The 27686-nt window shown below is 35.9% G+C and overlaps 2 protein-coding genes across 3 annotated transcripts; both read left to right on the forward strand.

Annotated features, from left to right (window-relative positions):
• Positions 1 to 5069: 5069 nt before the first annotated feature.
• Positions 5070 to 15202, forward strand: LOC108986536 (probable LRR receptor-like serine/threonine-protein kinase At1g53440). 2 transcript variants are annotated; one of them, XM_035690504.1, is made up of 20 exons: positions 5070 to 5247; positions 7232 to 7412; positions 8213 to 8284; positions 8368 to 8436; positions 8587 to 8658; positions 8794 to 8865; positions 8968 to 9039; positions 9972 to 10040; positions 10352 to 10417; positions 10541 to 10609; positions 10731 to 10763; positions 10913 to 10953; positions 11217 to 11593; positions 11713 to 11908; positions 12105 to 12233; positions 12808 to 12926; positions 13083 to 13293; positions 13427 to 13664; positions 14333 to 14483; positions 14658 to 15202. In XM_035690504.1, the coding sequence occupies exons 1-20, from the start codon at positions 5127 to 5129 to the stop codon at positions 15042 to 15044; spliced, it is 2745 nt and encodes a 914-aa protein (XP_035546397.1). In that variant the 5' UTR covers positions 5070 to 5126; the 3' UTR covers positions 15045 to 15202. The 2 variants fall into 2 exon arrangements, with proteins under 2 accessions (XP_035546397.1, XP_035546398.1); XM_035690505.1 differs by lacking the exons at positions 8587 to 8658; positions 8794 to 8865; positions 8968 to 9039 and having other exon boundaries at positions 5071 to 5247; positions 14658 to 15200.
• A 6812-nt stretch (positions 15203 to 22014) lies between these two features.
• On the forward strand, positions 22015 to 22962 carry LOC118348632. The gene has a single exon (XM_035690691.1). It carries the CDS (start codon positions 22015 to 22017, stop codon positions 22960 to 22962), a length of 948 nt encoding a protein of 315 aa, XP_035546584.1.
• The last annotated feature ends 4724 nt before the right edge of the window (positions 22963 to 27686 follow it).

A 27686-nucleotide genomic window follows, 5' to 3' on the forward strand; every position in this document is an offset into this window, starting at 1 on the left:
ACGTCGAGCGAACCCATCTGGATGGGTTCGTATGAGTCAAACGCACATCAACCGAACCTCAATGTAATAATACATCGATACATGTATTATTATGATACAATAATACATGTCCTATTGTATAATACAATAGCCTAGTTTATTTTTAAACTAATTTTTTGCTTCTAATTTAATTTTTTCAGCTTCATTGATTGTGATATGGATCCTAGACATAGTGGAGATGATCGTCCACAAGGGGATGTGGCGGATGCCAATGCTACAACTCCTACACCGGTGGGTACTTCCACCCTAGAGCCACATCTAGGGCAGCTACATCTAGGGCAGCTACATCTTGTGCGAGTAGTCGACTCCCACTCCCAGTTGATATAGAGGATGAAGATATGTTCAACGAGGAAGAGGAGATGCCCATTGAGCAAGATCAACCACCACGACCTTCTAAAAAGAGGTCGTGGACATGGGAGCATTTCACCAAAATACCTGGTGAAATTGCGAACTCAGTGGCAAGATGTCATTATTGTGGATCACTTTGTGGATGCCATTCGAAGAAGCAAGGTACCAGTGTGTTGATAGCACATCTAAATGGTTGCCAACGATATAAGATAGCGAAGGGATTGCAAGCCACTGATCAGACCAACCTCAGTTACCAAACTTCTACAGCCACTGATGGTACACAGACTAAGAAATTGGTCATCCCTCAATACAGTGAGAAGATGTTGAGGGACATGCTTGCAGAGATGATAATTACTGATGAGATGCCATTTACCACAATCGAGAAAAGAGGCTTTCGAAAGTTTCTAAATTTTGTTGAGCCACGATTTCCCATTCCATCACGGTATACAGTGATGCGAGATTGTATGAAGAGGCATGCGAAGGACAAGGAGGAGATGAGGAAGATGTTTATTACCACTGGCCAAAGAGTGTCTTTTACGACTGACACATGGACTTCCATACAGAACATCTGCTACATGTGTATCACGGCACACTACATTGACAGTGAGTGGATTTTGCATAAAAAAATTATTGGTTTTAAAGAAATTGTGGATCATAAAGGTGCATCCATTGGGGCGAAGATGGATGATTGTTTAAAGGACTGGGGAATTCGAAAAGTGCTGTGTATTACAGTTGAGAATTCCAGTGCGAATGAAACAGCAATTGATTGGTTTAAGAGGAACACGACGGTGAGAGATGATGTCATTCGGGCCCACGAGTTTATTCACGTTCGATGCTGTGCTCATATCATTAACCTCATAGTTGTTGAGGGATTAAAAGAGGTTCATGATTCCATAACCCGAGTCCGCAACATTGTACGATATGTGAGGGGTTCCCCTCAAAGGCTTGCCAAGTTTAAGGCAATAGCAGAAGATTTGAAGATTGAATGTTCTAGTATACTGTGCTTGGACGTTCCGACTCGATGGAATTCTACATACATGATGTTGGATGTGGCACAGAAGTACCAAAAAGCATTCGAGTGGATGGAGGTCGAGGATGGGGGCCTGAGGTATGCTTTGTTGGAGCCAGCAGGACAGGGGCTCGGTGCGCCAGACGCACATGATTGGACCAGTGTGAGTTATTTTGTTGAATTTTTAAGAACCTTTTATGAGATAACCATGCGACTATCTGGATCCAAATATACGACTGCGAACTCATTTTTCAGTGAGCTCTCAGAGCTTCACTTCCAGTTGGAAAATAGTTGTACTGACTCTGCTGGATTGTTATCTGATATGGCTACGAGGATGAAGATCAAATATGATAAATATTGGGGGGATATTGAGAAGATAAATAGATTGCTATTTGTGGCTGTGATCCTTGACCCCCGAGTTAAGTTGGCCGTTCTAGAATTTTGGGTAAATCCCGTCCTCGGGGCAGTGAAGGCTGGAGAGTTTATTAGATTGCTAAAAAGTGATGTTGATGACTTATATCATCACTACAGTACTAGTGCTCAGCCTTCATCCGCAGTTGGTAGCTCCTCACATTCGAGGCCGACAGGATCGACAGTTTCCTCAGGTGATACTGACCCATCTGTAGGGGTTAGAGGCAATCGAGTCATACGGCAGTATCATCAACTCATGTCAACAAGGAATATTATGCATTGTACATCTGAGGTTGAACGATATTTTATGGAAGCTGTCGAGGCACCTAGTGATGTATTTCCGTTATTAACTTGGTGGAAAGTTAATTCCACCAAGTATCCAGTCCTTTCCCGTGTGGCCCGAGATGTGCTAGCCATTCCTGTCACTACGGTTGCCTCAGAGTCGGCATTAAGCACTGGAGGTCGCGTGTTGGATGCTTATCGGAGTTCATTGTCACCGTCAACCGTGGAGGCCCTCGTTTGCACACAGAATTGGATAAGTGAAACGCCCATTGGACTAGATACCGTTGGCGTTGATGCCGAGAGCTATAGGCTTGAATCAGGTAAGTTTATATGCTTTTTAATGATGATTTAATTATTTTTAATGTTTCTAACTTCTACCTTTTATGATTTTATAGATCTAATTGTGAACCCTAACATAATTACCGATGATTGAGAGTTTGGAACGGACGCTACTTGAGAGTTGGGATGGAGTTGAGAGAACCTCATTTCTTGGTAAGAATCAAATTATTCTTTTACCGTATATAATTTTTTATTATCAATTTTTTTTCATCTATTGATTGCTATTTTCTATCTTCATTTCAGGCGTGACCAATGGAACATTGGGGTTTGAGTGAAACCCGTGTTTAATTTTTATGTAGTTATATTTCAAGACTGAGTCATATTGTTATTACGTTATAAATGAGACTGTTATAACTTATGGCTGCATCATACATGTTATTTACTTTTTAAACTATTTATATAGTTATATTTATGTACTTATATCCCGAGCAATGACGTGGGATAAGTACTCTTTATTCTAAAATTTCTATTAGTACTTATCAATCCTTTCTCAAAAGTTTATAATTTATTATCCAACTGAAATTAATCGAATTATACAAATTCGTACCATCATTCTTTTCTATAAAATTTTAAATTTGTGTAATTTTCAACTCATGAGTCATGAGCACTTTTAATGCTAAATTTCAGGTGGACATAAAACAAATTAAAGATATAATCAAAATTCAGTAACAAAATCAGAACGAATATTTAAATTATTGAAAACTCTTGAATAAACCAAATATTTGTAGATGGTTAACTTTTTAAAAAATATATATATGTTGCCCACTATCTGAAACGAAATTGAACAACAAAATTTAAATAATAATAAAAAAAAAATTCTGAAATTGAGTTCGGAGTCGGAGCTCCGACCTCCGTTCGGAACTCCCTCCGAACTCCAGTCGGAGTTCCGATCGGAAATGGAGTTCTATTCGCTCGAGCTCCGGGACATCGGAGGTCGGAGTTCACATCCGATTGGACCTGACCACTGCCACATTCGAGCTCCTGAAGCCTGAGAGTTTTGCCCGGAACTGCCTGAGTCGGAGGTCGAAATGACAACTCGGACTGCTGGAGTCGGAGCCCACCCCTAAAGCTCTCCAGTCAAGGCTTTTACAAAAAAAAAAAAAGTCTAGTCATGCTTTGTCCTTTTCCTGAAACTCATGGACAAGATGTTACGGGACAAAGCAAGAAAAAGACAGATGAGGATAGATAAAAGTTCAATAGCGACGACGATCAAGACTATTATAATTTATCTCATTTTATTTCACTTCATCTCATTATTATTATAATTTTATCAAATTTTTATATAAATTAAAATAAAAATTTAAAATTTTCAAATTTCAAAACAAAATAATATTAATAAATATATTATATTAATATTTTATTCAACTTTTAACTTTAATTTCAACTCATCTCATCTTATCACACTTGTCTAGTTTGTTTTTACAGATGAGATAAAATGAGATGAGTTGAGATTAAAATTAAAAATTGAATAAAATATTTTAGAATATATTTTTTTAATATTATTTTTATTTTGAGATTTGAAAAAATTAAATTATTTATTTAATTTTGTGTGAGGATTTGAGTTCGTTATAATGATTACATGAGATGAGATAAGATGAGTTGAAAGTAATTGTGAAAACAAACGAGACAGCTTGTCGGTGTCTAGTATTCTTGGTAGGGTTGCTACTCGTCACATCCCACACTATATATTATACATATTTTAAATTTTAATTATTTTTATTTTATTTTATCAAGCTAAACTAATTGAATTTTTTTACTCATCATTCATACAATACATATTGAAAAAAAATTAAAAGAATTGTGGTTTGTGGAATGTTATTTATTCTCAGTATGCTTCATATTTTCAGATATTCTCTATGTTCACAAAGGTCATTAAAAAAATAAAATAATTTAAATTTTAAATATTTTATTTTTTTATATAATTATTATATAATTATTACAACTTTTATAAACTTTCAATAAACGAAATATAAAAAGTAATACAACTTTATCAAATTAAAATTAAAATAATATTAAAATAATTTTTAATTTTATAATATTTTTATTTAACTTTTTTCTCTCATTTCTCAAAATTCAATAAAAAAATCTGAACTTAAATAATTTTATCACTATTTACAGATATTATGAGATTTGTCAAGTGTCGAAACGAGCCCTGATCAAGATCACTGCAAGCAAATAACTGTAAACAATTATGAGACCGGCCTGAATTATTTGGACACTTAAAATATCTCAAATTCAATGAGTAATAGTAATATATTTTGAGATAAAATGTTTGATTGGACTTTAAGAAAAGAGAGAGAAAAAGTCAAATAAAAATATTATAAAATTAAAAAATCGTCTAAATATAATTTTTGTATTTTGTTTTGAAATTTATAAAATTTGTAATAATTAAGTAATGATTATGTGGAAAAGTTGAATATTTGAAATTAAAAAATATTTTATATTTGAGTGATAATTAGAAAAGAAATTGCGAAAGTTTTTAGAGTTTCTCATCTTATGTCTTTACCAAAACATGACAAGATTTGGAGGGGTCTACCTAAAAAATAAAAGAACTGATCCAGAAGGCAGATATATTCAAGTAATCTAAGGTGATCCGTTTGCGTGTGAAGATTATATATATAATCTATTCCGACAAGTTTAGACGCAGATTTGAATCCAGACCTCGAGGTAACACAAGAAGTCGGTAGAGCTAGCGAAAATGGTTACACAAGCTCACAGACCAAAGATCAGCTTCAATCTTAAACCTCTTATATTGCTTCTTTGCATGGGAGTAGCCATGAATGTCAAGGCCGCACAAAGACGTCTTCCTGTTGATGAAGGTAAACATTTCATGGATAATTTTTTTTTTTAACTATATAACTGATTATTTTGTTTTCATTTTTGAAAACTATAGATTAATTTCTGAGCTGTTTGATGAAGTTATTTTATTTCTATATATATGGGAGATCTGAAGGGTCACCCCTATATTTTGAGAGCTTTATTTTGGCCTTCCATTGAACAGTATTAATAGGGCTAACTCGAGTTTTTCAACCTATATATCGCATAATCCGGGGCAGAATAATTTATAAGTTTGCGTCTCAAATTAGATTTTTAGTTCTGTCTCTGATCTTAATCAATATACATAGAGTTTTTAAAATCACTTTCTGCCTGAAATATTTTTTAGAGAAATTCTCTTTGCAATCTTAAATAGGGATTGCGTATGCAGTCTCATTGATTAAGAAATATTATAAAGTTAAAATATTGTTTGAATATAATTTTTTAATATAATTTTTAGTTTGAAGTTTGAATAAGTTGTATTAATTTTTTTTTTTAAATTTGTAAGAGTTGTAATGATCATTAAGAAATAAGTAGACGAAAAAGTTGAGCATTTGAAATTAAAAGGTATTTTGTATTTAAGTAATATTTGAAAAAGAAATTGTAAGAAGTTTTAAAATGTTTTGAAAATTTATCATCTCATTTTATTGTATCATTGGTGATACACTAAGCCCTTGTTTGTGTACACAAGTATTCTCAGCTATTAACATATATTTTCTTTCTCAAATATCACTCAAATATAAAATACTTTTTAACTTCAAATTTTCAACATTTTCATTTAATCATTACAACTTTATCAAATTTTCAAATAAAGTACAAAATGCAATATAGCTTTTTCAAATTTCAAAATAAAAATATACTAAAATATTATATTTAATCAATTTAATTTTTAACTTTATAATAGTTTTATTTAACTTTTTTTTTCTCTATTTTTCTAAAACCCAATAAAATATCTTGACTCAAATTATTTCACTGCTATTTACGGAATTCTCTTCTCATTTCTTTATCCCAACATGCCCAATTCGTAATTAAGGAGGCTCTCAAGCAGGTCCTAAAGCTGTGGTTCAAATACTGGACACGACCACCTACAAATTATTTTGAGTTTTGCTACTCATTAATATCCATACACACCACACGCTACACTTTTTTTATTTGTTAAATTTTATTTATTTATTTTTTGTTATTCTTTCTAAACTTCTTTTCCTCATCATCCATACATGACCACATATTTGATAAGAAAAAAAATAAAAATAAAAAATTATGTATGGTCTGTGGTGTACTGTGGGGATGATGATGAGGAAGTCATGGTGGAGCCCATTAAATATTGGAAATGTGTTTGGAAAGAAATCATTTTTAGAGTTTTTATTATCACCAAAATTGATTTCAAAGATGGTATTAAAATCTGTTTTGGAGAGGAAATATTATCTTTAAGGTTTCGAACATGCTTAAATAGATTGAAAATGGAGTAAAACGTCTCTACAAAAGTAGATCATTATCATTTTCATTATCTAGCCAGATATTTTCACTATCTTATCATTCTTTTCATGATGTTTTCGTGATCTATTGTGTTGTCAAAAAATGTATTTTCAGAGGTTAAACACATGATCACTAATTCTATGAATTGAATTCAATATTGATAAGAAGATCAAAATGTTTTTGGGAGATGAAAATTCTCTTTAGCATTTTTAGGTTACTTGAAATTTGAAACAAAATCCTACAAATGATTTATTCCACTGTCTAGACATGGATCAGGAATATTGCAATAAAAACAAACCAATCGCGCGTGCTGGAGATATTTTACAAAATGATTGGATGTAAAACCCTTTCGTAATAAAATCCTTCAAATAAAGTCAGATATGGATCTGTTTACGTCAAAAACAAGAGGAAAATATTTTCACAACAAATTTAGATAAATTAGTTACGCAAAAGTGATAAAAGAGATGTGCCTTTGTCATTCTTCCATAACGAATTTGGTGCATTAATTTGCAGTTAAAGCCCTTAAAGAAATAGCCGCAGAGCTGGGGAAGAAGGGCTGGAATTTCCATGTAGACCCATGCAGCAATGATCCCAGTTGGGAAACACCAACGCTGAAATTGGGTCCAAAAACGTACAACAATTCAATACTATGCAATTGTACATACCCTGATGGTGAATGCCACGTGGTCGGACTGTACGAAACCTATCTTTAATTTTCTTGTATCTTCTTGTTGAGGTTTTTTTGATAACTAAAATTTCTCTTCGGCCTAAAAAACTAGAAATTATTTATATTATACTTAAAACGTCTCTAAATTGCTAATGATCTTCGAAACACAAGGCATCAGTACCTCGCTTCATATACAATTCATATATAGAATGAAAGAATGGATTATATATGATTTCTCATTCTCAGCCCATTTGGATGTTGAGATGGTCTCAACACATGGTCTCATCTAATCTCATTTTATCTTATATTTTCAATTTTAATTTTAAATTTTTAACTTTTTCATCTAATCATTACTTAGGTCCATTACAATTTTTTCAAATGTCCAGATAAAACACAAAAAATAATTCAACTTTTTCAAATTTTAAAAACAAAAATAATATTAAAAAATAATATTTTAACTTTATAATATTTTTATTTAATTTTTTTTTCTCTCATTTCTCAAAACCCCATAAAAGTACATCTTAACTCATAAACTATTTCACTTCTATTTACAAATTATTTCAGTACTATTTACATATTTATCATCTTATTTCATTTCGTGTCAACAATATTAGTACTTCGCATTACAGATCTATTTGGGATCTGTGCCGTATGAATATTATTTTCAAAGCTTGTGAGTTTTTGAAAAATGACTTTCAAAGTCTGACATGATCCCATAATTTTGGTCGATGAAGATTGCGTTGAATTATGGTTTACATTTGATTTGTCATACAGATTATCACATTAATCCTTTAATTTGCCTTTAACTATATATCCTTGTCATACAGATTTCTTACCGGGCAGGATCTTTCTGGTGTGCTTCCAACATCCCTTGTGAAGCTGCCTCACATAACGAAGCTGTAAGTAAAGAAACCAACTATCTGAAAGAATAAAAATATTTATAGTTCAACTCTAATTGCAAGCTTTCCTCTCATGGTTTCAGTGAGTTGCATCGAAACTATCTGACTGGTACAATTCCATCCGCATGGACTTCTCTAAAGTTGGAACGTCTGTACGTACTGTATTTTATTGGGGTTTTAATATAACACATTACATTACATTAATCACTCACTTCTCAATTCACACAATATGTATACTACTGTAGTTAGCCACTAAATTAATGCTCATTCTTGTTGAATTAAAATAATTGGCTACTGTACAGGTCCACTGCTGTAAACAAGTTATCGGGAAGAATTCCGAGCTACCTGGGAAAAATTACCACTCTTAGATTTTTGTATGCTCTTTTATTTGGGAAAATGGCACAATTGACTGATTTCTTTTTTCTTTTCTTTTCTTTTCCCGGCTTTCAATTTGACGAAGATCACTTTTATATATATATATATATATATATATATTTATATATTTTCAGGAGCATAGAGAACAATAGGTTTTCTGGAACTGTTCCCCCTGAGCTTGGAAAGTTGGTTAACTTGGAGAATCTGTCAGTAGTTTCACCTATCCTGTTGTTTGATAATTTATGTATTAAAAAATTTCAAATCACACTAACTTGAGCTGGTCTGAACTTCCCATTTGGTGGCTGCAGTATTCTCAATGCTAACTTCCTCACTGGAGAGTTGCCAGTCAATCTAACTTATCTCACAAACTTAACTGAACTGTGAGTGCAGCCATTTGTATTCTGATACTAATTTTACATGTTTTATTTTTGGAAAAATTCATGTTTCTATGTTACCCATTAATCTTGTTTCTGCGTTGACCAAATGCATAACCCATGATCGTCTGAGTGTTACTCATGTACTAATTAGACTTTTTATGGTTGTACATTTTTTTCTTCTTCTTATTAGGATTGTTCTTAATTTACTCTTGATCAATATTAAAGATTTTTCTCGTTCTTTACTGGATTTGAGATCTCTGAAACGTTATAACGAGGTCATGTACTTGGATCTGAAAATAGCACTAGGACAGTAGACAAATTCGAGGCTTTACTTTTTAATTCACTCTTACGATTTGGTCGGCAACCCACTTGTGCATGCCTTTCTAGCTTTATCTTAATTCCAGAAATAGTACTTCTCCATCTTTTTTCCTTTCCTCATTAGCTGTACTTGAAGTTATATTTTCTCCCTACCTGGATAGTGTCTTTATTTCTTTCTTCCGGATCATTAGTATTTATCTTTTGTTTTTTAATAATTTGATCTTTTAGAAAGCTGCAGCTATGTAGGGTTGTATTTGTTTTTTGCTCGGCTCCTATATGTAGTTGTCAATTTCTTCCCATTGTCATTGTATGCACAGCAGCCATGATCTATCCCTCCTGAGGTCCATTGCCGCATCTGCCAGGAGATATCTATATGAACATTAACGAGCATTTTTTTTAAGCTGTTGTCTCAGCAATTTTGTCTTCATGATTGGAAAGAAAAATCCATTAACTAATTATTTATAGAACAAGTTTTGGTCCGTATAAATTTCCACTGCTATATATATATATATATATATATATATTGTCTTCGTGATTCTATCTTTAAACAGCATTAATCTCTACGCAATTTTGCTATTCTTTTGTACAATGACAACTTTATCATTACATCCCTGCAGAGATCTGAGCTTCAATAGATTGGAAGGAAATGTTCCAAAGTTTGACGATAGTGCAAAGTTGCAGCGCCTGTATGTGTTGATTCAAAACCCTAAATCTAGCTATATTTCGGAGAAGTTTTAATGAATAATGAACAAGTACTAGGTCGAATTAAACATACAAAGTATTTTCCCTCTGAATTTTCTTCCGTTGTTAATGAATATAAATCTCGATAATGTTTGTTGGTCCGAGCCTGAATTCATGATCATAATGAAATTTTCAAAGGTAAATTGAATTTATATATTGGTAACAGGCCAGAAAATTTAGTGTTAGGTTTCGATGCGGATCGATTGGTTGTCTTTAATTAACCAGAATACGTAAGATTATCCTGCTATTTGAACAGGTATCTGACAAGCAACTTACTCAACGGGACAGTTCCGGACTGGATCAAACGAAGAGATAATCACTAGTACATAAATTCATCTTAAATTCTACTTCAAATTTCTGTAACCTTATTAATTTTTTTCCTTTCTTCCTTAATTTTTGAATGTATGAAGAGTTATTTATGGAAACTATGTACATCTATTTGCAGTGATCTAGATCTTTCTTACAATAACTTCTTAGAGAGTTCTATGTCACCAACTAATTGTCGAGACACACTGTGAGAAAAACTTCGCCATTTTTAATCTTAATTTCAGCCTACTTGATCAGTACTGCATACTCTGTACTTATCTTTAAAGATTACTAGGTTTTCTAAGCTGACTAGTTTCTTGTTTCATCAGAAATGTATTTGAAAGCTTCTCTAGACGGGACTCGTAAGCTTCTAAACTTGTGAATTTAATTACAATAATAACCATCTTGATTTCCTTTTACTTTGATTTTGCCAACTTTTTCCCGTTTCCATTATATACTTTTTCACGAGCTCATGCACGCTCCTTTCTTGTACTGTTTAACCCAAATATAGATCAGCTGGCCAGTGCTCGAAGAACCTTCCTTGTTCAAAAGGTAACTATACCTTACAGTCAGATTTTCATCAGACTTATACTTTAATAATCCAATCGCCAAGCTTTCCTCTTTAGAGTAATGATGGATATAAGCACCATCATAAAAAAGTTAGCGCGTCCCACAATAAAAGAGTAGAATCTGATTCCTCTTTTTATTAAAAGACTTGTACATGATTTGCATGAACTTGCACAAATAATTTTTTGATTTCCAGTCTGTCCTGTGCAAGTTTGGTGCAAATTATTAAATGGATGTTGTTTGTGTAGACTGGAATTCAGTGCATATAAATTGCGGTGGAAACGAATTCAGTATTGGAAACATTAAATACGAAGCAGATCTTGATGCATCAGGTGCCGCAAAATTTAATCCCACCACAGAGAATTGGGGATTCAGTTCCACTGGAAATTTCTGGGATGCTAACAGCAGCTCGAATGATTACATAGCAAATAATGCGTCAGTACTAAGAATGAACAGCCACGAATTATACACAAGCGCACGCCTCTCTCCTCTTTCTCTCACATATTATGCGCGTTGCTTGGCAAATGGAAATTATACCATCACACTACACTTTGCAGAGATAATAATAAGAGGAAACAGATCTTTTTACAGTCTTGGAAGACGTATATTTGATGTTTATATACAGGTAATAAATTTAAATATTCAATATATTTGTTTTGCTGGCAAACAAATATATATATATATATATATATATATATATATATATAACGTCCCAGATTTATCGAGTTTAATTAATTGTTTCAGGATAAACTGGAGTTGAAGGATTTTGATATCGAAAATACTACAGGAGGGGTCGACAAAGCTTTAGTTAAGAAAGTTAAAGCAGTTGTGAGTAACAAAGTCTTACATATCCGCTTTCATTGGGCTGGCAAAGGGACAACAAATGCCCCAACAAGAGGAACATATGGTCCTCTCATATCGGCTATCTCTATAGAAAATGGTAATAATTCCCGAGTGTGTAATATATATATATACACACACACACACATATCTCATGACGACTATCTTAATTTTACTGTCCAACTTGCTCCTCGTACACTTCTTATAATTAGATTGATGACAAAACTAAAGATTAATAAATAAATTCACAGTTGATAGAGTGGATCATCAGCTGGCCTATTTGTTCAATTCTGCAGATAATCCCCCTGATAATGTCAAAACCACAATATTCATTGTGACTGGAGCTTTAGTGTTGGCGCTATTACTCATTTTAGGCATTCTTTGGTGGAAAGGCTGCATAGGAAGCAGGATATCGAGGGAAAAAGGTAATCAATATATACGAGCGCCTTTTTTATTTCTTTTTTCCTTCTTTAACTATTCAACTATTGCAAATTAGCATGAATTGAGTTGAGACGTAATTGTACAGAGAATTTGCAAGGGCTCATGTATTCTTGCAATTCCTAGGTTTTTTTATAGAACATTTTTCTCATATTAAGGATTCATTTGGCAATACAACTGTTTTCAAGTATTTTTAGATATTTCCATCTCAAACATTCCTCAAAAGCAAAATACTTTTTAAATTTCAACTTCTCATCTAATCACTTGGGAAATAATGAATGTTGAACTAGAACATATATTGTTTCCTTACCTATTCAAATTCAGGCTGAGAATTCAAAGAATCTCAATTCCTTTTAAGTACGTCCGGGCTTTTGAATCTGTGCACAATTGTGATTGTTGAGCAGATGTAATAAATATAATAAAACATTAACATAGGGATTAAAAAGCTAGTCAAGAGGCACAAAATATATATATATATATATATAAATGAAATGTGATTCCGCTCATTTATAAGGTAAAATTTTATCACTAGCGCCCTCACCTTTGTCGTTCCTTTCACAGATTTGAGAGGATTAGATCTGCAAACAGGTTTTTTCACTTACAGGCAAATCAAAGCTGCCACAAACAACTTTGATGCTTCAAACAAGATTGGGGAAGGTGGTTTTGGATCTGTATACAAGGTATTCAAAAACTTAATTCTTCATGCATAATTTAGGTTTTTGATAAAAAATTTCTTATCTGTCAATGATACATAGCTAAAGACATATCTCAGTACATTATCACATGCATATATGCCTAAATATGCATGTCTTTTTTTTTTTTTTTTTGAAATGCAGGGTATACTATTAGATGGTACCATAATTGCAGTTAAGAAACTTTCTTCAAAATCGCGTCAAGGAAATCGTGAATTCGTGAATGAAATAGGCATGATATCTACTTTACAGCACCCAAATGTTGTTAGATTGTATGGAGGTTGTGTTGAAGGAAATCAACTATTCTTGGTATATGAATACATGGAAAACAATAGCCTGGCTCGTCCTTTGTTTGGTATGCTTAATTTTTTTTATTAGGTGCTTTATGTGGAATAGTGATAGGAACCTAACACTAAGGATCGTTTTATGATAAGAACCAAGTTGATTATAAACTCCCCCATTCGACTTTCTACAAAAAACAAATGCAGGTCCAGAGCAATACCAATTAAAATTGGACTGGCCTACACGGCAGAAAATATGCGTTGGCATTGCAAAAGGCCTGACTTTCTTGCATGAGGAATCAACACTGAGAATTGTTCACAGAGACATTAAAACTACAAATGTGCTATTGGATTCGAACCTTAATCCAAAGATTTCTGACTTTGGTTTGGCCAAGCTTGATGAAGAGGAAAAAACCCATATCAGCACCCGAGTTGCTGGAACCATGTACGCTACATCTTTTCTTCTATCCTTTAATTTGGAGCATATTTTTGTTATATCCTTGCTTTTCTATTTTTTTCTCCCGAGTGATTCACAAGGAGATAATCAGGAACAGATGTTGATCTTCATGCATTTAAAGTTTTTGCATATCGGAGATGTTCCTATTATATAGAACTCTAGGACTTAGCATTCGGTAGAAATTTTAATATGTTAGTTGTCTATATTTGCAACACAAGTTTGTCTGCATAGAAATTTATTGCAATAGGAATTATCATTTAGTATTCATAATTAATTGAGAGTGGTCTTGACATAAAACATATTCAAACAATCTTCTAAATTTCTTTTATGCTTAATGGGTAAGAGAGAGAGAGCTGTTTATTCAATCATTAATATGAATCCTACCCCAAAAGGTTGAAATAATGTACTTGAACGACCGGAAAAGCTAGTTATCTGCACTCCACCAAAATAAATTTTTGTATCTCTCATGGAATGAATATTCCGCTCTATTCTTATTGCCTTATAACTATTTGCATAATTGTATGCCAAGTAGAGAAGAAACAGGATTCGATGACTACGTTTCTGTAAATGTTGGGTTTTGTTCAACATGGAAGACCATAACTAATTTATATATAATACAAAATATTAATCATAATAACGCAATCTTTGTTACGCAGAGGATACATGGCACCAGAATATGCATTATGGGGGTTTTTAACATATAAAGCAGATGTCTACAGTTTTGGGGTCGTTACATTGGAAATTGTTGCAGGGAAGAGCAACATGAAATTTGGACCAAATGAAAGTTATGTATGTCTTCTTGATTGGGTAAGATTTATCAGTAGTCTTTCCATGCACCAAAACTGGTCATCTTGATGACGATTTATAAAACAAACTAAACAAGATTGAAACAATATGTTATGTACGATTGGCAACTTCATAATTCTTTTCTATTGATTTGCCAATATTTCATTTCCATCATTTCATGTGTACATATTTTAGGCTCTTGTTCTGCAACAAAAGGGTAATCTAGTGGAGCTGGTGGATCCAAAGTTAGGCTCTGAGTTCAACGTGGAGGAAGCAATTAGAATGATCAAAATAGCTTTACTATGTACGAATCCATCTCTAGCTCTCAGACCCACAATGTCTGCAGCAGTAAGCATGCTTGAAGGCCAAACAGTTGTTGATGAAGTTATTATGGATCCAAGCGTATATGGAGATGAATATAAGTTTAAAGTTTTAAGAGAGCAGTTCAATCAGATCCCACAAGAATCGATGGACTCAATTGGACCTGAGAGCCATATTCATTTGTCAGATGCAACATGGATAGGAACTTCTTCTACGTCTGCCCAAGATCTTTATGATCCACGTAATCTTGATACTCAGTAATGGTAGCAAAATATTTCTCTCTGATCATGCAAAATACTTTTTGTAATAAATTAGTGACTCAATTTGCTTCAGCAATCCACAAAGCTAAGGAACATCTGTTTGTTTCATTATAATTGAAAATGAAAAGATAAAAATATATGAAGCTAGCTTTCTATGTGGTATCATGAACATAATATATAATTTTGTTGTTAAGAGAAGCTCTGGCCAATGATCACTTCTTTTACGTTTCTAGAGAGTATGACATGGCTAATATCTTTATATATATCATTTATTTTATTAACTACATATATATATATATATATATATATATATATAGTTAATGAAATATGGTGAAGAATATCTAGAGTAGAAGAGTGTTGGTATTGTAACACCCAGGTCCAGCACCAAACCCAGACTAAGGCGCTTTCTATAATTTTTTTCATTTTCCAAAGGTTGACATGTATAGGGAGCCCACTTGAGATATTTTTTAACGAGTATTTTGTTTATAGACCTTGGGCCCAAAACTCTATTTTGGCAGATTATGATTTTTTCATTAGGTTTGATAATTAGACTTAAAATCTTTTATGGGCCAAAAAAACTATTGGAAAAGTTGGATTATTTTTTTTAGAGATTGATTCGAGGCCCAAAACATAGGAAAAAGCCCACTTATTAATTTTTATGTACTACCAAACATGGGCCGAATTTTTTCAATTGGGCCAAAAGCCCATGCCCTGAGATCATGTAGACCCCATAGCATGGACGTCTCTCAAGCAGTTTCTCCCTCTCATCCTTTATAGGGTTAACTTTCTCTATATATATAACTTCACGCACAACACCTCAGGCACACCCGATTCCATTGCATACACGTGTGTCTCGCTAGGGTTATTGGTAAACACTATATATTTATAAGTTTTCATTTCACAAATCACGCCTAGTTCCCCATGCATGTTTCCTTCCACCTAGAATATTCACGGCATCATGAAAAATGCCATACTCCACTCATGCACGCTTCGATCAAGTTCGTGTTCCACAGCTTGCCGATGAACATCTCTCATTCCTTCCTTCTTTAGGGTTTTTGTATTCAATCCCATATATATATGTACATATATCTATGTGTGCGTGCATCACAACCATCCCTCATGCATGAAGAAACCCTACGCTGCCGCTGCCCTCTTTTCACGACCTAAGCCATCCAAACTCCTCAGAGCATCTACCCTCCAATGTGGACCACGGCAACCATAACAACCGAGAGCCAAATGTGTTAGAAACCACTCAAGCTTGTAACACCCGGACCCAATCAAGCTCAATTTTAATTTATTTATTTATTTTGTTTTAGTTTGTTTTATTTTATTTATTTATTATTATTTTTTACATGTTAACTTCCCCACATGTTTTATGTAAGGCCCAGGCGTTGTGAGCCCCGGACCATGTTTGAAGGCCCAACCCGTTTCTTGGAGGTGTGCAAACAACGCCGTTCGGGATGAGTAATTTCTTCTTCAGCTCCCGAATCCCTTTCCCTCTCTTTCTGTATTTCAGTTTCTCTGTTTTGGTTTCTCCCGCAACTCTCTCCCTCCCACGTCTCCTTGTTTTCTTTTCGGTTTCAATTTATTTCTTGTTGCTGCGTTAATCTGTGATTTTCGATTCTCATGCCCTAAGCTTCCTCAAGTTCGGTTTCTCTCTTGCACTGCATCTGTTCCAATGAGTTGCCGTCTGCTGCATCTCTGTTTCTCTCCATTTTTACGTTTCGGTTTTCCCTCTGCAACTCAGCGTGCATCACTTCTCATCCTTCCATTTTCGACTGGTAAGAGTTTCATCTTCATTCCTTTGATTTTCGGTCTCCTCTGCTGTAGCGTAATCTTGCAGTTTCATCTTCAAATTTGGTTTGATTTATCCTCCTCATTCTCTGCAGTTTCTGTTTTGGTCGTGAGGTTTGAGTTGCTTTTGGTGAATTCCTGGGTGTTGTGCGTGGTGAGTCTTCGGGTTTGTGTGTTTCTGTTATGTGTTTCTGTTAGGCATTGAAGCCTTTGCTGGTGATTCTAGTTGCCGTAGGTAAGTTTTCTTGCCTCTGTTTTCCACACACAGTTACACCTCCAGTTTTTCTCATTGAAATTTGTGGGTAATGTATTCATTTTAGATTAGTTTAGTGGGCGGCTTGTAACACCCAGTATTTTTTTTAGTGTAGTTTTTTAATTGAAGGATTATTTGTTATTAATTTAAAATTAGATTATCTTGTTTTAAATTTTCAGATTTCAATGGGTTTATTTTTATGATTTTTAATTTGTGAAAATTAAATTTGACATGTTTCCTTAATATTAATTATTGTTATGCATTTAATTTTCTTTTCATATTAAATTAACTTATTGTTGGATTTAGTTATTTATTTTCATTTTAATGACTGCGTTTGAATTATTTAATTTCACTTGCTGTTTTAAAATCGTCTCCGTTGGATCATTTTTTTTTTGTTACCCAAGATGTGAGGATTGGACCTCATTTCTTTCCCTACATTTTCTCTTTCCTTTTTTCTTTTTTTTTTTTCCTTTCTCTTTTCTTTTCTTTCTTTTTTTTTCTTCTTCTCCTGGTCTTTCCCCGCGCGCCGCAACCCCCCTCCCTCTCTCTCTCTCCATCCGATCCTCCTTCTCACCCTAGCGCCGTCGTGCGCCGGCGGTGGTCGACACCGCCCGGCTTCCCAGCACCCCCACCCACCGGCGACCTCCCTCTCCGGTTTCCAGCCACAACCGCACCGCCATTAGCCTCCACGCACCACACGACCATTTTCTCACCACATCATCATCGACCTTCTAGCAACCTAATGCACCCATCCTTGGCTCCGATCTGTCACTAGTGAAGCCCCATCTATCTCCATCTCCGATTTGAGCATTTTGGCCTTAAACCGCCGCCCACGCCGCCATCCATGGCCAACCACTACAACCACTAGCTTCACCAACATCCCTAAGCCCTACCCTATCAATCTCGGGTCTTTGTTTACACCCGTTCAAAAGTGAGTTTTTGAGACCCACGGCCACAGTGCATTTCACACTGTTTTGTTGCTACGTTGCCGCTTCCAGCACCTCCGTGATCTTTCAAAAATTATATTATAGCATTGTAAGTATTTTTCCTAAAGAACTTTTGAGATTTAAATGTATTTCTGTGCTAATTCATATTTACTGTGAATTTGTTGGTTGTGCCGGACTGAGTCCGAGGAGTAAGGGGGTCCGTTGGATTTGATGGAGTTGTTTGTGTGAGATTGGTTTATGCTATGAAATTTGTTGGCTGTTCCGGGTTTGAATATTGGTGTTTTAAGTTTGACGATGGTCATGGTGAATATTGGAGATTTTTAGGAAGTGATGATATATTTTGGGATTACGAGGGTTTTAAGTTTTGAGATATTAAAATAGGTTATTTTAGAAGTTTAGGATTAAATATCGAAATCCATGATTGATTGAAAACTTACGGAAATTATATGATTATTTTTATAGATGACGATTTACTTTCGACTCGACATTTTTTTGAGGAAAATTCTGAAAAGCTAAATTGTCCAGGTAAGCGGGGTTCATATACTAGTTTTGCATAAAAGAAATAAAATGAGGTTGGCCTTGAAAAATAAGCATGTTTGTTTTGAAAAGAAATGATCTGAAAACAACCTCAGATGTTTATTCTACATATGCATAAATTCAATATAAGAGAAAGTGTTTTCTGTCATGACTGGTATAGACATGAGCTAGTTTTGTGCACTTTGTTTCTGAACTATGTAAAAGAGCGAATATGAAAATCTAGAAGTTTTGTTATGAACAAATGAGAATATTTTGTTTATGTTTATTTCGAACATGTGAAATGATCTGAAACTTATCAGTATTTTGTTTTGAAATGATGTGTCATCTGAAAACCTTGGCATGAAGTTCTGATTCTGTATATGATTGTAATCGGATTTTCGATGAAATCTGTTCTGTTTCTGTTAAGGCCCAGCCACGGGTATAATGGTGGTTTATAACCCTACCACGGGGGTGAAACATGGAATATGGCCCAGCCACGGGTATAATGGTGGTTTATAACCCTACCACGGGGGTTAAACATGGTATTGTCCCGATGTGATGCTAAGAGATGATTTAATTATAATGTTTCAGTTTGGAAATGCCAAAAGATTTTCTTTTCGGTAATAAGTTTTTTTTTCTGAAAATTTCGCTCTGATATTTTTGTAAAAAGTTTTGTTTATGTATTCGGAAACAAAATATTTTGTTTTTGCTTTCTGAAAGTAAATGTTTTGTTCTGCTTATCAAATGTTATAAATGCTCATGTTTACATGCTAGTATATGCTCTCTGCTTACTGAGTTGTTGATAACTCACCCCTTATCTCCATAATATTTTTCAGATATTATGATGGTTCAGCTAAGGATCCAGGTTATGAGGCATTGGGTGAGATGTTTTAAGCGTAATGGTTCAAGCATAGGAAGTTTTTATGAGTATTGTCGTATTTTATTAAGAAATTTTATGGTGTTGTGATGACTTGGCATTTTGGAAAATTGGTTATATTGAGGAAATTAGATTGAATCGAATTTTCTAAATCATATTGGGAATTTGGAGTCTATTTTTTTTATATTGTTGGAATGTGAGTTTAAGTGCTAGGAAGTAACTCTCCAACCCGTGCGGGACCGGGGCGTTACACGACTCTTTAGGTATTTCTTGGTATAACGAATTTCATGTGGTGGATTGTCCTAGGTTTGGATTATTTGAAATTACATTGTAGTTGAATTGTTGGATTGGCGATTGAGAAAATATTTTAGAAGGGAATTTGACTTTCTTTGTTGAGTGTAGTTTAATATTTGGAAGTATTAGTTTATATTTTCTGTTATGGAGTTATGAATGGAAAGAAGTGTGCTTTTTGTAGTGTTGGTTGGTTAAGTTGTTGGTAATTATTTGAGATTGCGAACTGTTGGAATTATTGTGAGTTATTGGAATTTGAACTGGCATTGGTCTTGACGCTTGTATTGGACAATACTGAGTTTGGTATAGAATATTTTGGGTCGAAGTGAGGGTTTTCCGGTTTGTTATTTGACTATTTGGGTTTGATTAAATTTGTTGAATTATGGTCTAGAGTTTGGTCTTGAGTTGGTTAAGACCAATTTTGTATTGTTGGACTTTAATATCTAGTTTATATTTTTTTTATGAATAGGTGACGAGACTGATAGGAACCGTATTCAAGGTATAGAAAACACGCTGGAAGAATCAGGTAAGCAGGGTTCCTATGCTAGCCTCAAAGAAATTATTGAGACTGAGGTTGATTTTCTGAAAACTTTGCATATTTTTGTGGTGAAATGAGAACTTGGAAAAAACAAAACCAATCTCGGTCGTTTATTTGCATACTCATGAAATCTGTACGAAAAAGAGAAAAATATGTTCTGACATGCATTGTGTAGACATGAGCTAAATTCTGTCATGTGGTTTCTGAAATCTGAAAAAATGAGCGATATTGAGAATATGAAAAGTTGTGCATTTATTTAGAAAGATGTTCTGGCTTTTGTGTTCAGTGTGTGTAAACTGTCTGATTCTGTTTTGGTACTCTGTATTATTTTGATATAACATCTGAAAACCTTTGGCATGGTGTACTGGTATTTGTATATGACTCTGTCTCTGCTTTGCTCTGCTCTGCTCTGTTATGCTCTACTCTGTTTGGGTTGGTACCAACTTCTCTGTCTCTGAGTGCACTCATTTTGGAAACAAAGTGTTTTTATTGTGATCTTTCATGTGTGCACACTCGGGGCTCCGAGAAGAATAAAGGAAAGATTTCACCTCTGTCTCTACCTGGTTTGGCCACCGGGGTTAGCACAACCCTACCACGGGGGTGAAACATGGTCTCTGCTCTGTTTTATGCTCTGTTTTGATCTGATGATGATACTCAGTTTATGTTATGCCAAAGTACTATGGGTTTTTACTTGACTTCAAACCATCGCTCTGTTACTTTTGAAATTATATTTTGTTCTGCATGATAACTCTAGAAAATATTTTGTTTTGCATGCTATATTTTGTAAATGCTCATGTTTGCACGCTAGCATATATCCTCTGCTTACTGAGTTGTTGATAACTCACCTCCTATCATGATAACATTTTTCAGATGATGTGGAGAGTCCAAATGAGGACCTGGATTAGATTGGTGAACGTGTTTAAGCTGAGGAGATGTGGTTAGGAGAAGGACTTTTGATGTTCTTAGTTTTAATGTCTTTGAGTTTTAATTATATTTTTTGGGTTTAGTATGACCTATGGTTTTATCAGTTTGGTTTGTTACTATTACCGGGAGATTGTGGACCCTTTGATTTATTATTATTGCATTAAAGATTGTGTGGAGTTTGTAATGAGATTATTTAGAAGATATGGGATTGATTTCACTTATGAAGTCTTTGGAGATTATTCTTTGGATGTGTTGGGAGACATGTTTATGAGTGACAGGTAGTAATTTTCCAAGCCACCTGGGTTTGGGGCGTTACATTTGGTATCAGAGCCAGGTTTGAATTCTGCATACTATAAACCTTGGAGGTTTAGATTTCTGTGGGTTCATTGGTCGTAAAGATTTTAGAGTATAGATAGTGTTTAAGAAATCATTTTCAGATTTATTATGATAGTAAAGCGAACTATAGGATTGAATATTGTTGATGTGGGAAGTCTTAGAATTCGCAGGCTTTAGGAATAGCTATGAGGTGTGGTATTTCACAGGTCTAAGAACTAAGTTCATGTTGATTAAGGTTTAGTTTAATAACGGAGCCTTCTTAAATAGTTAAATGGGTTTAAGTATTAGTTTTTGGAATTTGACTATTGCTACGGTTATATGTACTTCTCTATTCTCCGTTATGGGTATTCTTATAATTTTGAATTATAATATATACGTTTTGTTTTTAAAATACCACTAAATTTTCTATGTTCTTCTAAACTCTATTTTTTTGAAGCGATGATTAAAAATTCAAGTTATTTTGTCAGGATGCCACCCCGTCGTCTTGAACGAAGCATGTCGGACCTGAATGCAAACGAGAACGAAAGTGAAGCAAATCCGAGTGCTTCCGAGGTACTACGAGTAGCTGTACATCAATTAATTGATGACCTTGTGCAGAATCCTTTGGGTCGCCAGCTTAACTTTATTGAAGGGGGCTGTACTGTTAAGCAATTCAATCGAATGCACCCTCCTTTATTTGATGGTAGAGGCGATCCAACTCTAGCAGAGGATTGGATTCAGGACATTGAGGAGATTTTGCGAGTTCTAACCTGTACTGAGGAGCAAAAGGTGGCGTACGCCACATTCAAGCTTATTGGGGAAGCGAAGAGGTGGTGGATCTCTGAAAGATCTATCAGAGAAGCAAAAGGGACAGAGATAGTCAGTTGGCTGCACTTCAAGCAGATCTTTCTTGAACGCTTTTTCCCTAGCTCGTTCCGTGAGGACAAGGCTATGGAATTTGCCACCTTGGTTCAGGGAACAATGACGGTACATCAGTATGCTGCTAGGTTGACTAAGTTATCCCGTTTTGCTACTTATCTGATTCCCGATGAGGAAAAGAAGGCACGCAAATTTGAGCAAGGACTGAATGAGAAACTGTATGAGCGTGTGGTGGGTTTCCAGATTCGGAACTTCTCAGAATTGGTGAATAAAGCAACAGTTTTTGAAAGAACCCTTCAAAGAAGTGCTGCGTTGCATGAACAGAGGAAAAGGACTACTCCTACCGGGTACCATTCTGGCATGGACCAGGGACGGTGGAAAAGGAGGAGTGAAGGTGGTAGTTCGGGAGAAAGGCCGGTTCAGAGTAATCAACAGCCCTACCAGTGTAGGACATGCAATCAAGTGCACTCCAGAGAGTGCAGAAAAGGGGCGGGATTGTGTTTTCGTTGTGGCAAATCAGGACACTACATCAAGGATTGCCCAACGCAAAATAGAAGCAACCAGACGTTCATACCGCCACCTTAGAGGAATGAAGTATCAGCTCGGGGCAGCAATCAACGTCCTACTGCGCCTGCTCGAGTTTTTGCACTGACACCTGGAGAGGTTGAGGGTAGGAATGACGTGATCACTGGTATGACTCTTTTGTTTTGCTTTAAGGATTTATATTTTCTATTATTTCTTTTGATTGGTTCTGGTTAAGACTTTGAATATTCTTGGTTCATGGATGAGTTTGAATGTGATCATAGGTACTCTTTCTTTGTTTTCTAATAATGCTATTGTGTTATTTGACCCGGGAGCAACACATTCTTTTGTTTCCACGGCGTACTCTAGATTTTGCACTTTAGATGCTGAAAGGTTGAGGAACAAGTTAGTGGTTGCGACCCCAACAGGGAACTCTGTAGTCTGTAGTGAGATTTTACCTGGATGCCCTCTTTCTATAGAGGGAAGACTGATGCCAGTAGATTTAATAGTGTTCCACATGGTTGGGTTTGATGTGATTTTGGGTATGGATTGGCTAGCTTCCTACCACCCCAGTATTGATTGTGCTAAAAAGGAGGTGGTGTTTAGACCCCCTAATGAAGGTGAATTTCGGTTCACAGGGTCGAAAGTGAGGTTGGTTCCACCCATCATATCTGACATTCAGGTTGGAAAATTGTTACGTGATGGTTGTCAGGGATTCCTAGCTTGTGTGGTAGAAGCACCAAAGGGGGAGTTGATGTTGGAACAGATACCTGTTGTGAGAAATTATCCAGAGGTCTTCCCTGAAGATTTATCGGGACTTCCACCCGAGCGGGAGGTAGAGTTTGCTATTGAGTTGGTTCCAGGCACGACACCCCTTTCGAAAGCACCTTATATCATGGCGCCGTCTGAATTAGCGGAACTCAAAGAGCAGTTGCAAGATTTGTTAGACAAGGGTTTCATCAGGCCCAGTGTTTCACCTTGGGGAGCTCCAGTTCTTTTTATGAAGAAGAAGGATGGATCGATGAGAATGTGTATCGATTACAGGGAACTTAATTGGGTGACCATAAAGAATAAGTACCCGCTACCCCGTATAGAAGATTTGTTTGATCAACTCCAGGGTGCTCAAGTATTTTCAAAAATTGATCTTTGATCGGGTTACCATCAGTTGAAGATCAGAGCTGAAGATGTGGCTAAGACGACGTTCAAAACCCGATATGGCCATTATGAGTTTTGGTCATGCCTTTTGGCTTGACTAACGCCCCAACAGTATTCATGGACTTGATGAACAGGGTGTTCCATGAGTTTTTGGATAAATTTGTGGTAGTTTTTATTGATGATATACTGATATACTCCAAAAGCAAGACTGAGCATGAAGAACATTTTAAGTTGGTACTTGGAACACTCAGAGACAAGCAGCTGTTTGCTAAGTTGAAGAAGTGTGAATTTTGGCTTGATTCAATCACGTTTCTGGGACATGTAGTTTCGAAGGATGGTATTTCAGTAGACCCATGAAAAGTGGAAGCAGTGGTTAATTGGTCGGCACCGAGGAATGTTCATGAGGTTAGAAGCTTCTTGGGATTGGCGGGGTATTACCGTCGATTCATTGATGGGTTTTCCAAGATAGCAGTTCCTCTCACTGCACTCACCAGGAAAAATGATAAGTTTGAATGGACAGCAAAGTGTGAAGAAAGCTTCCAGGAGTTGAAACAGAGATTAGTGACAGCTCCGGTGTTAACAGTTCCCACAGCTAGAGGTGGATTTGTTGTCTATAGCGATGCATCTAGGATTGGATTGGGATGTGTACTGATGCAACATGGGAAGGTTATAGCTTATGCCTCATGCCAACTGAAAGTTTATGAACATAATTATCCAACTCATGATCTAGAACTCACGACAGTCATTTTTGCACTCAAGCTTTGGAGACATTACTTGTATGGGGAAAAGTGCAAAATTTATACGGATCACAAGAGTTTGAAGTATTTATTTACTCAAAAAGAATTAAATATGAGGCAAAGGAGATGGCTTGAGTTGATCAAGGATTATGATTGCACCATTAATTATCACCCAGGCAAAGCTAATGTTGTAGCCGACGCTCTAAGTAGGAAGTCAGTGGGACCGACAGTTGCAGCCATTACCACTCAGCATAGGTTGTTAATGGATTTAGAAAGAGCCGGTATTGAAGTCATTGCTAGTGATACAAATGCTTTTATGGCCAGTTTAGTAGTTCAACCTACCTTGATAGATAGAATCAAAGCTGCGCAGAAAGTGGACTCAGGGTTGGTGAAACTAGTGGAAGAAGTCGGGAACGGGGACAAATCTGATTTTAGCATTTCCGAGGATGGAGTTTTGAGGTTTAGAGGTAGAGTATGCATACCTGCTGATGATGAACTAAAAAGGGTAATTCTTGAATAGGCACGCTGTTCACTGTTCACCCAGGGAGTACCAAGATGTATCGGGATTTGAGAGAGTCTTTTTGGTGGAATGGCATGAAAAGAGAAATTGCTAAGTTTGTAGAACAATGCCTAACTTGCTAACAAGTGAAGGCGGAGCATCAGAGATCTGCAGGGTTTTTACAGCCACTCTAGATTCTAGAGTGGAAATGGGAACATATCTCCATAGATTTCGTGACAGGTCTACCAAGGACCTTAAGCGGACAAGATGCTATATGGGTGATCGTGGATCGCTTAACAAAGACCGCTCGTTTTGTGCCCATTAAAGTTTCTTATAAACTGGAGAAACTAGCTGAACTGTATGTGCGGGAGATGGTGAGGTTGCATGGAGTACCAGTATCCATTGTGTCGGATAGAGATCCTCGTTTTACTTCTAAGTTCTGGCGAAGCTTATAAGAGGCAATGGGTACTTAGTTAAGTTTCAGTACTGCTTTTCACCCTCAGACAGATGGATAGTCAGAAAGAACTATTCAGATTTTAGAAGACATGTTGAGGGCATGCTTGATGGATTTCAAGGGATCTTGGATGCAACATTTACCATTGGTCGAGTTTGCTTATAATAATAGTTTCCAGGCTAGCATTGGGATGGCACCTTACGAGGTTTTGTATGGCAGGAGATGTAGATCTCCATTGTATTGGGATGAAGTAGGTGAAAGAAAACTTCTAGGGCCAGAGATTATTCAGCAGACCACAGAAAAGATAGATACCATTCGGGCCAGAATGAAAGCAGCTCAAAGCTAACAGAAGAGTTATGCAGATAAGCGCCGCCGTTAGTTAGAGTTTGAGATTGGAGATAAGGTATTCTTGAAGATTTCACCAATGAAAGGAGTTATGAGATTCGGAAAGAAGGGTAAGTTGAGCCCTAGATACATTGGACCGTTTGAGATTCTTGATTGGATTGGACCAGTGGCGTACAGGGTGGCTCTACCACCGGCATTCTCGGGAGTGCATAACGTGTTCCATGTGTCCATGTTGAGGAACTATATCCATGACCCCACCCACATCATAGATCATGAACCCCTTCAGATTCAAGAAGATATGACCTATACCAAGGAACCAGTGCGGATTTTGGACAGGAAATAGCAAGTGTTACTGACTCGAACTATTTCTTTGGTTAAAGTATTGTGGAATAATCACGCTGTCAATGAAGCATCTTGGGAATTCGAGGAAAACATGCGAGTTAAGTATCCTCACTTGTTCAAAGAGAGTTTTTATAGCTTATAACAAATTCCGAGGATGGAATTTTTGTAAGGGGGGAGGATGTAAGGCCCAGGCGTTGTGAGGCCCGGACCATGTTTGAAGACCCAGCCCGTTTCTTGGAGGTGTACAAACGACGCCGTTCGGGGTGAGTAATTTCTTCTTCAGCTCCTGAATCCCTTTCCCTCTCTTTCCGTATTTCAGTTTCTCTATTTTGGTTTCTCCCGCAACTCTCCCTCCCACATCTCCTTGTTTTCTTTTCAGTTTCAATTTATTTCTTGTTGCTGCGTTAATCTGTGATTTCCGATTCTCATGCCCTAAGCTTCCTCAAGTTCGGTTTCTCTCTTGCGCTGCATCTGTTCCAGTGAGTTGCCGTCTGCTGCATCTCTGTTTCTCTCCATTTTTACGTTTCGGTTTTCCCTCTGCAACTCAGCGTGCATCACTTCTCATCGTTCCATTTTCGACTGGTAAGAGTTTCATCTTCATTCCTTTGATTTTCGATCTCCTCTGCTGTAGCGTAATCTTGCAGTTTCATCTTCGAATTTGGTTTGACTTATCCTCATTTTCTGCAGTTTCTGTTTTGGCCGTGAGGTTTGAGTTGCTTTTGGTGAATTCCTGGGTGTTGTGCGTGGTGAGTCTTCGGGTTTGTGTGTTTCTGTTAGGCATTGAAGCCTTTGCTGGTGATTCTAGTTGCTGTAGGTAATTTTTCTTGCCTCTGTTTCCCACACACACTCACACACAGTTACACCTCTAGTTTTTCTCATTGAAATTTGTGGGTAATGTATTCATTTTAGATTAGTTTAGTGGGCGGCTCTTTGCGTATTTCTTGGTATAACGAATTTCTTGTGGTGGATTGTCCTAGGTTTGGATTATTTGAAATTACATTGTAGTTGAATTGTTGGATTGGCGATTGAGAAAATATTTTAGAAGGGAATTTGACTTTCTTTGTTGAGTGCAGTTTAATATTTGAAAGTATTAGTTTATATTTTCTGTTATGGAGTTATGAATGGAAAGAAGTGTGCTTTGTGTAGTGTTGGTTGGTTAAGTTGTTGGTAATTATTTGAGATTGCGAACTGTTGGAATTATTGTGAGTTATTGGAATTTGAACTGGCATTGGTCTTGATGCTTGTATTGGACAAT

Source organism: Juglans regia, chromosome 6, assembly GCF_001411555.2.
Source record: "Juglans regia cultivar Chandler chromosome 6, Walnut 2.0, whole genome shotgun sequence".
Lineage (NCBI taxonomy): Eukaryota > Viridiplantae > Streptophyta > Magnoliopsida > Fagales > Juglandaceae > Juglans > Juglans regia.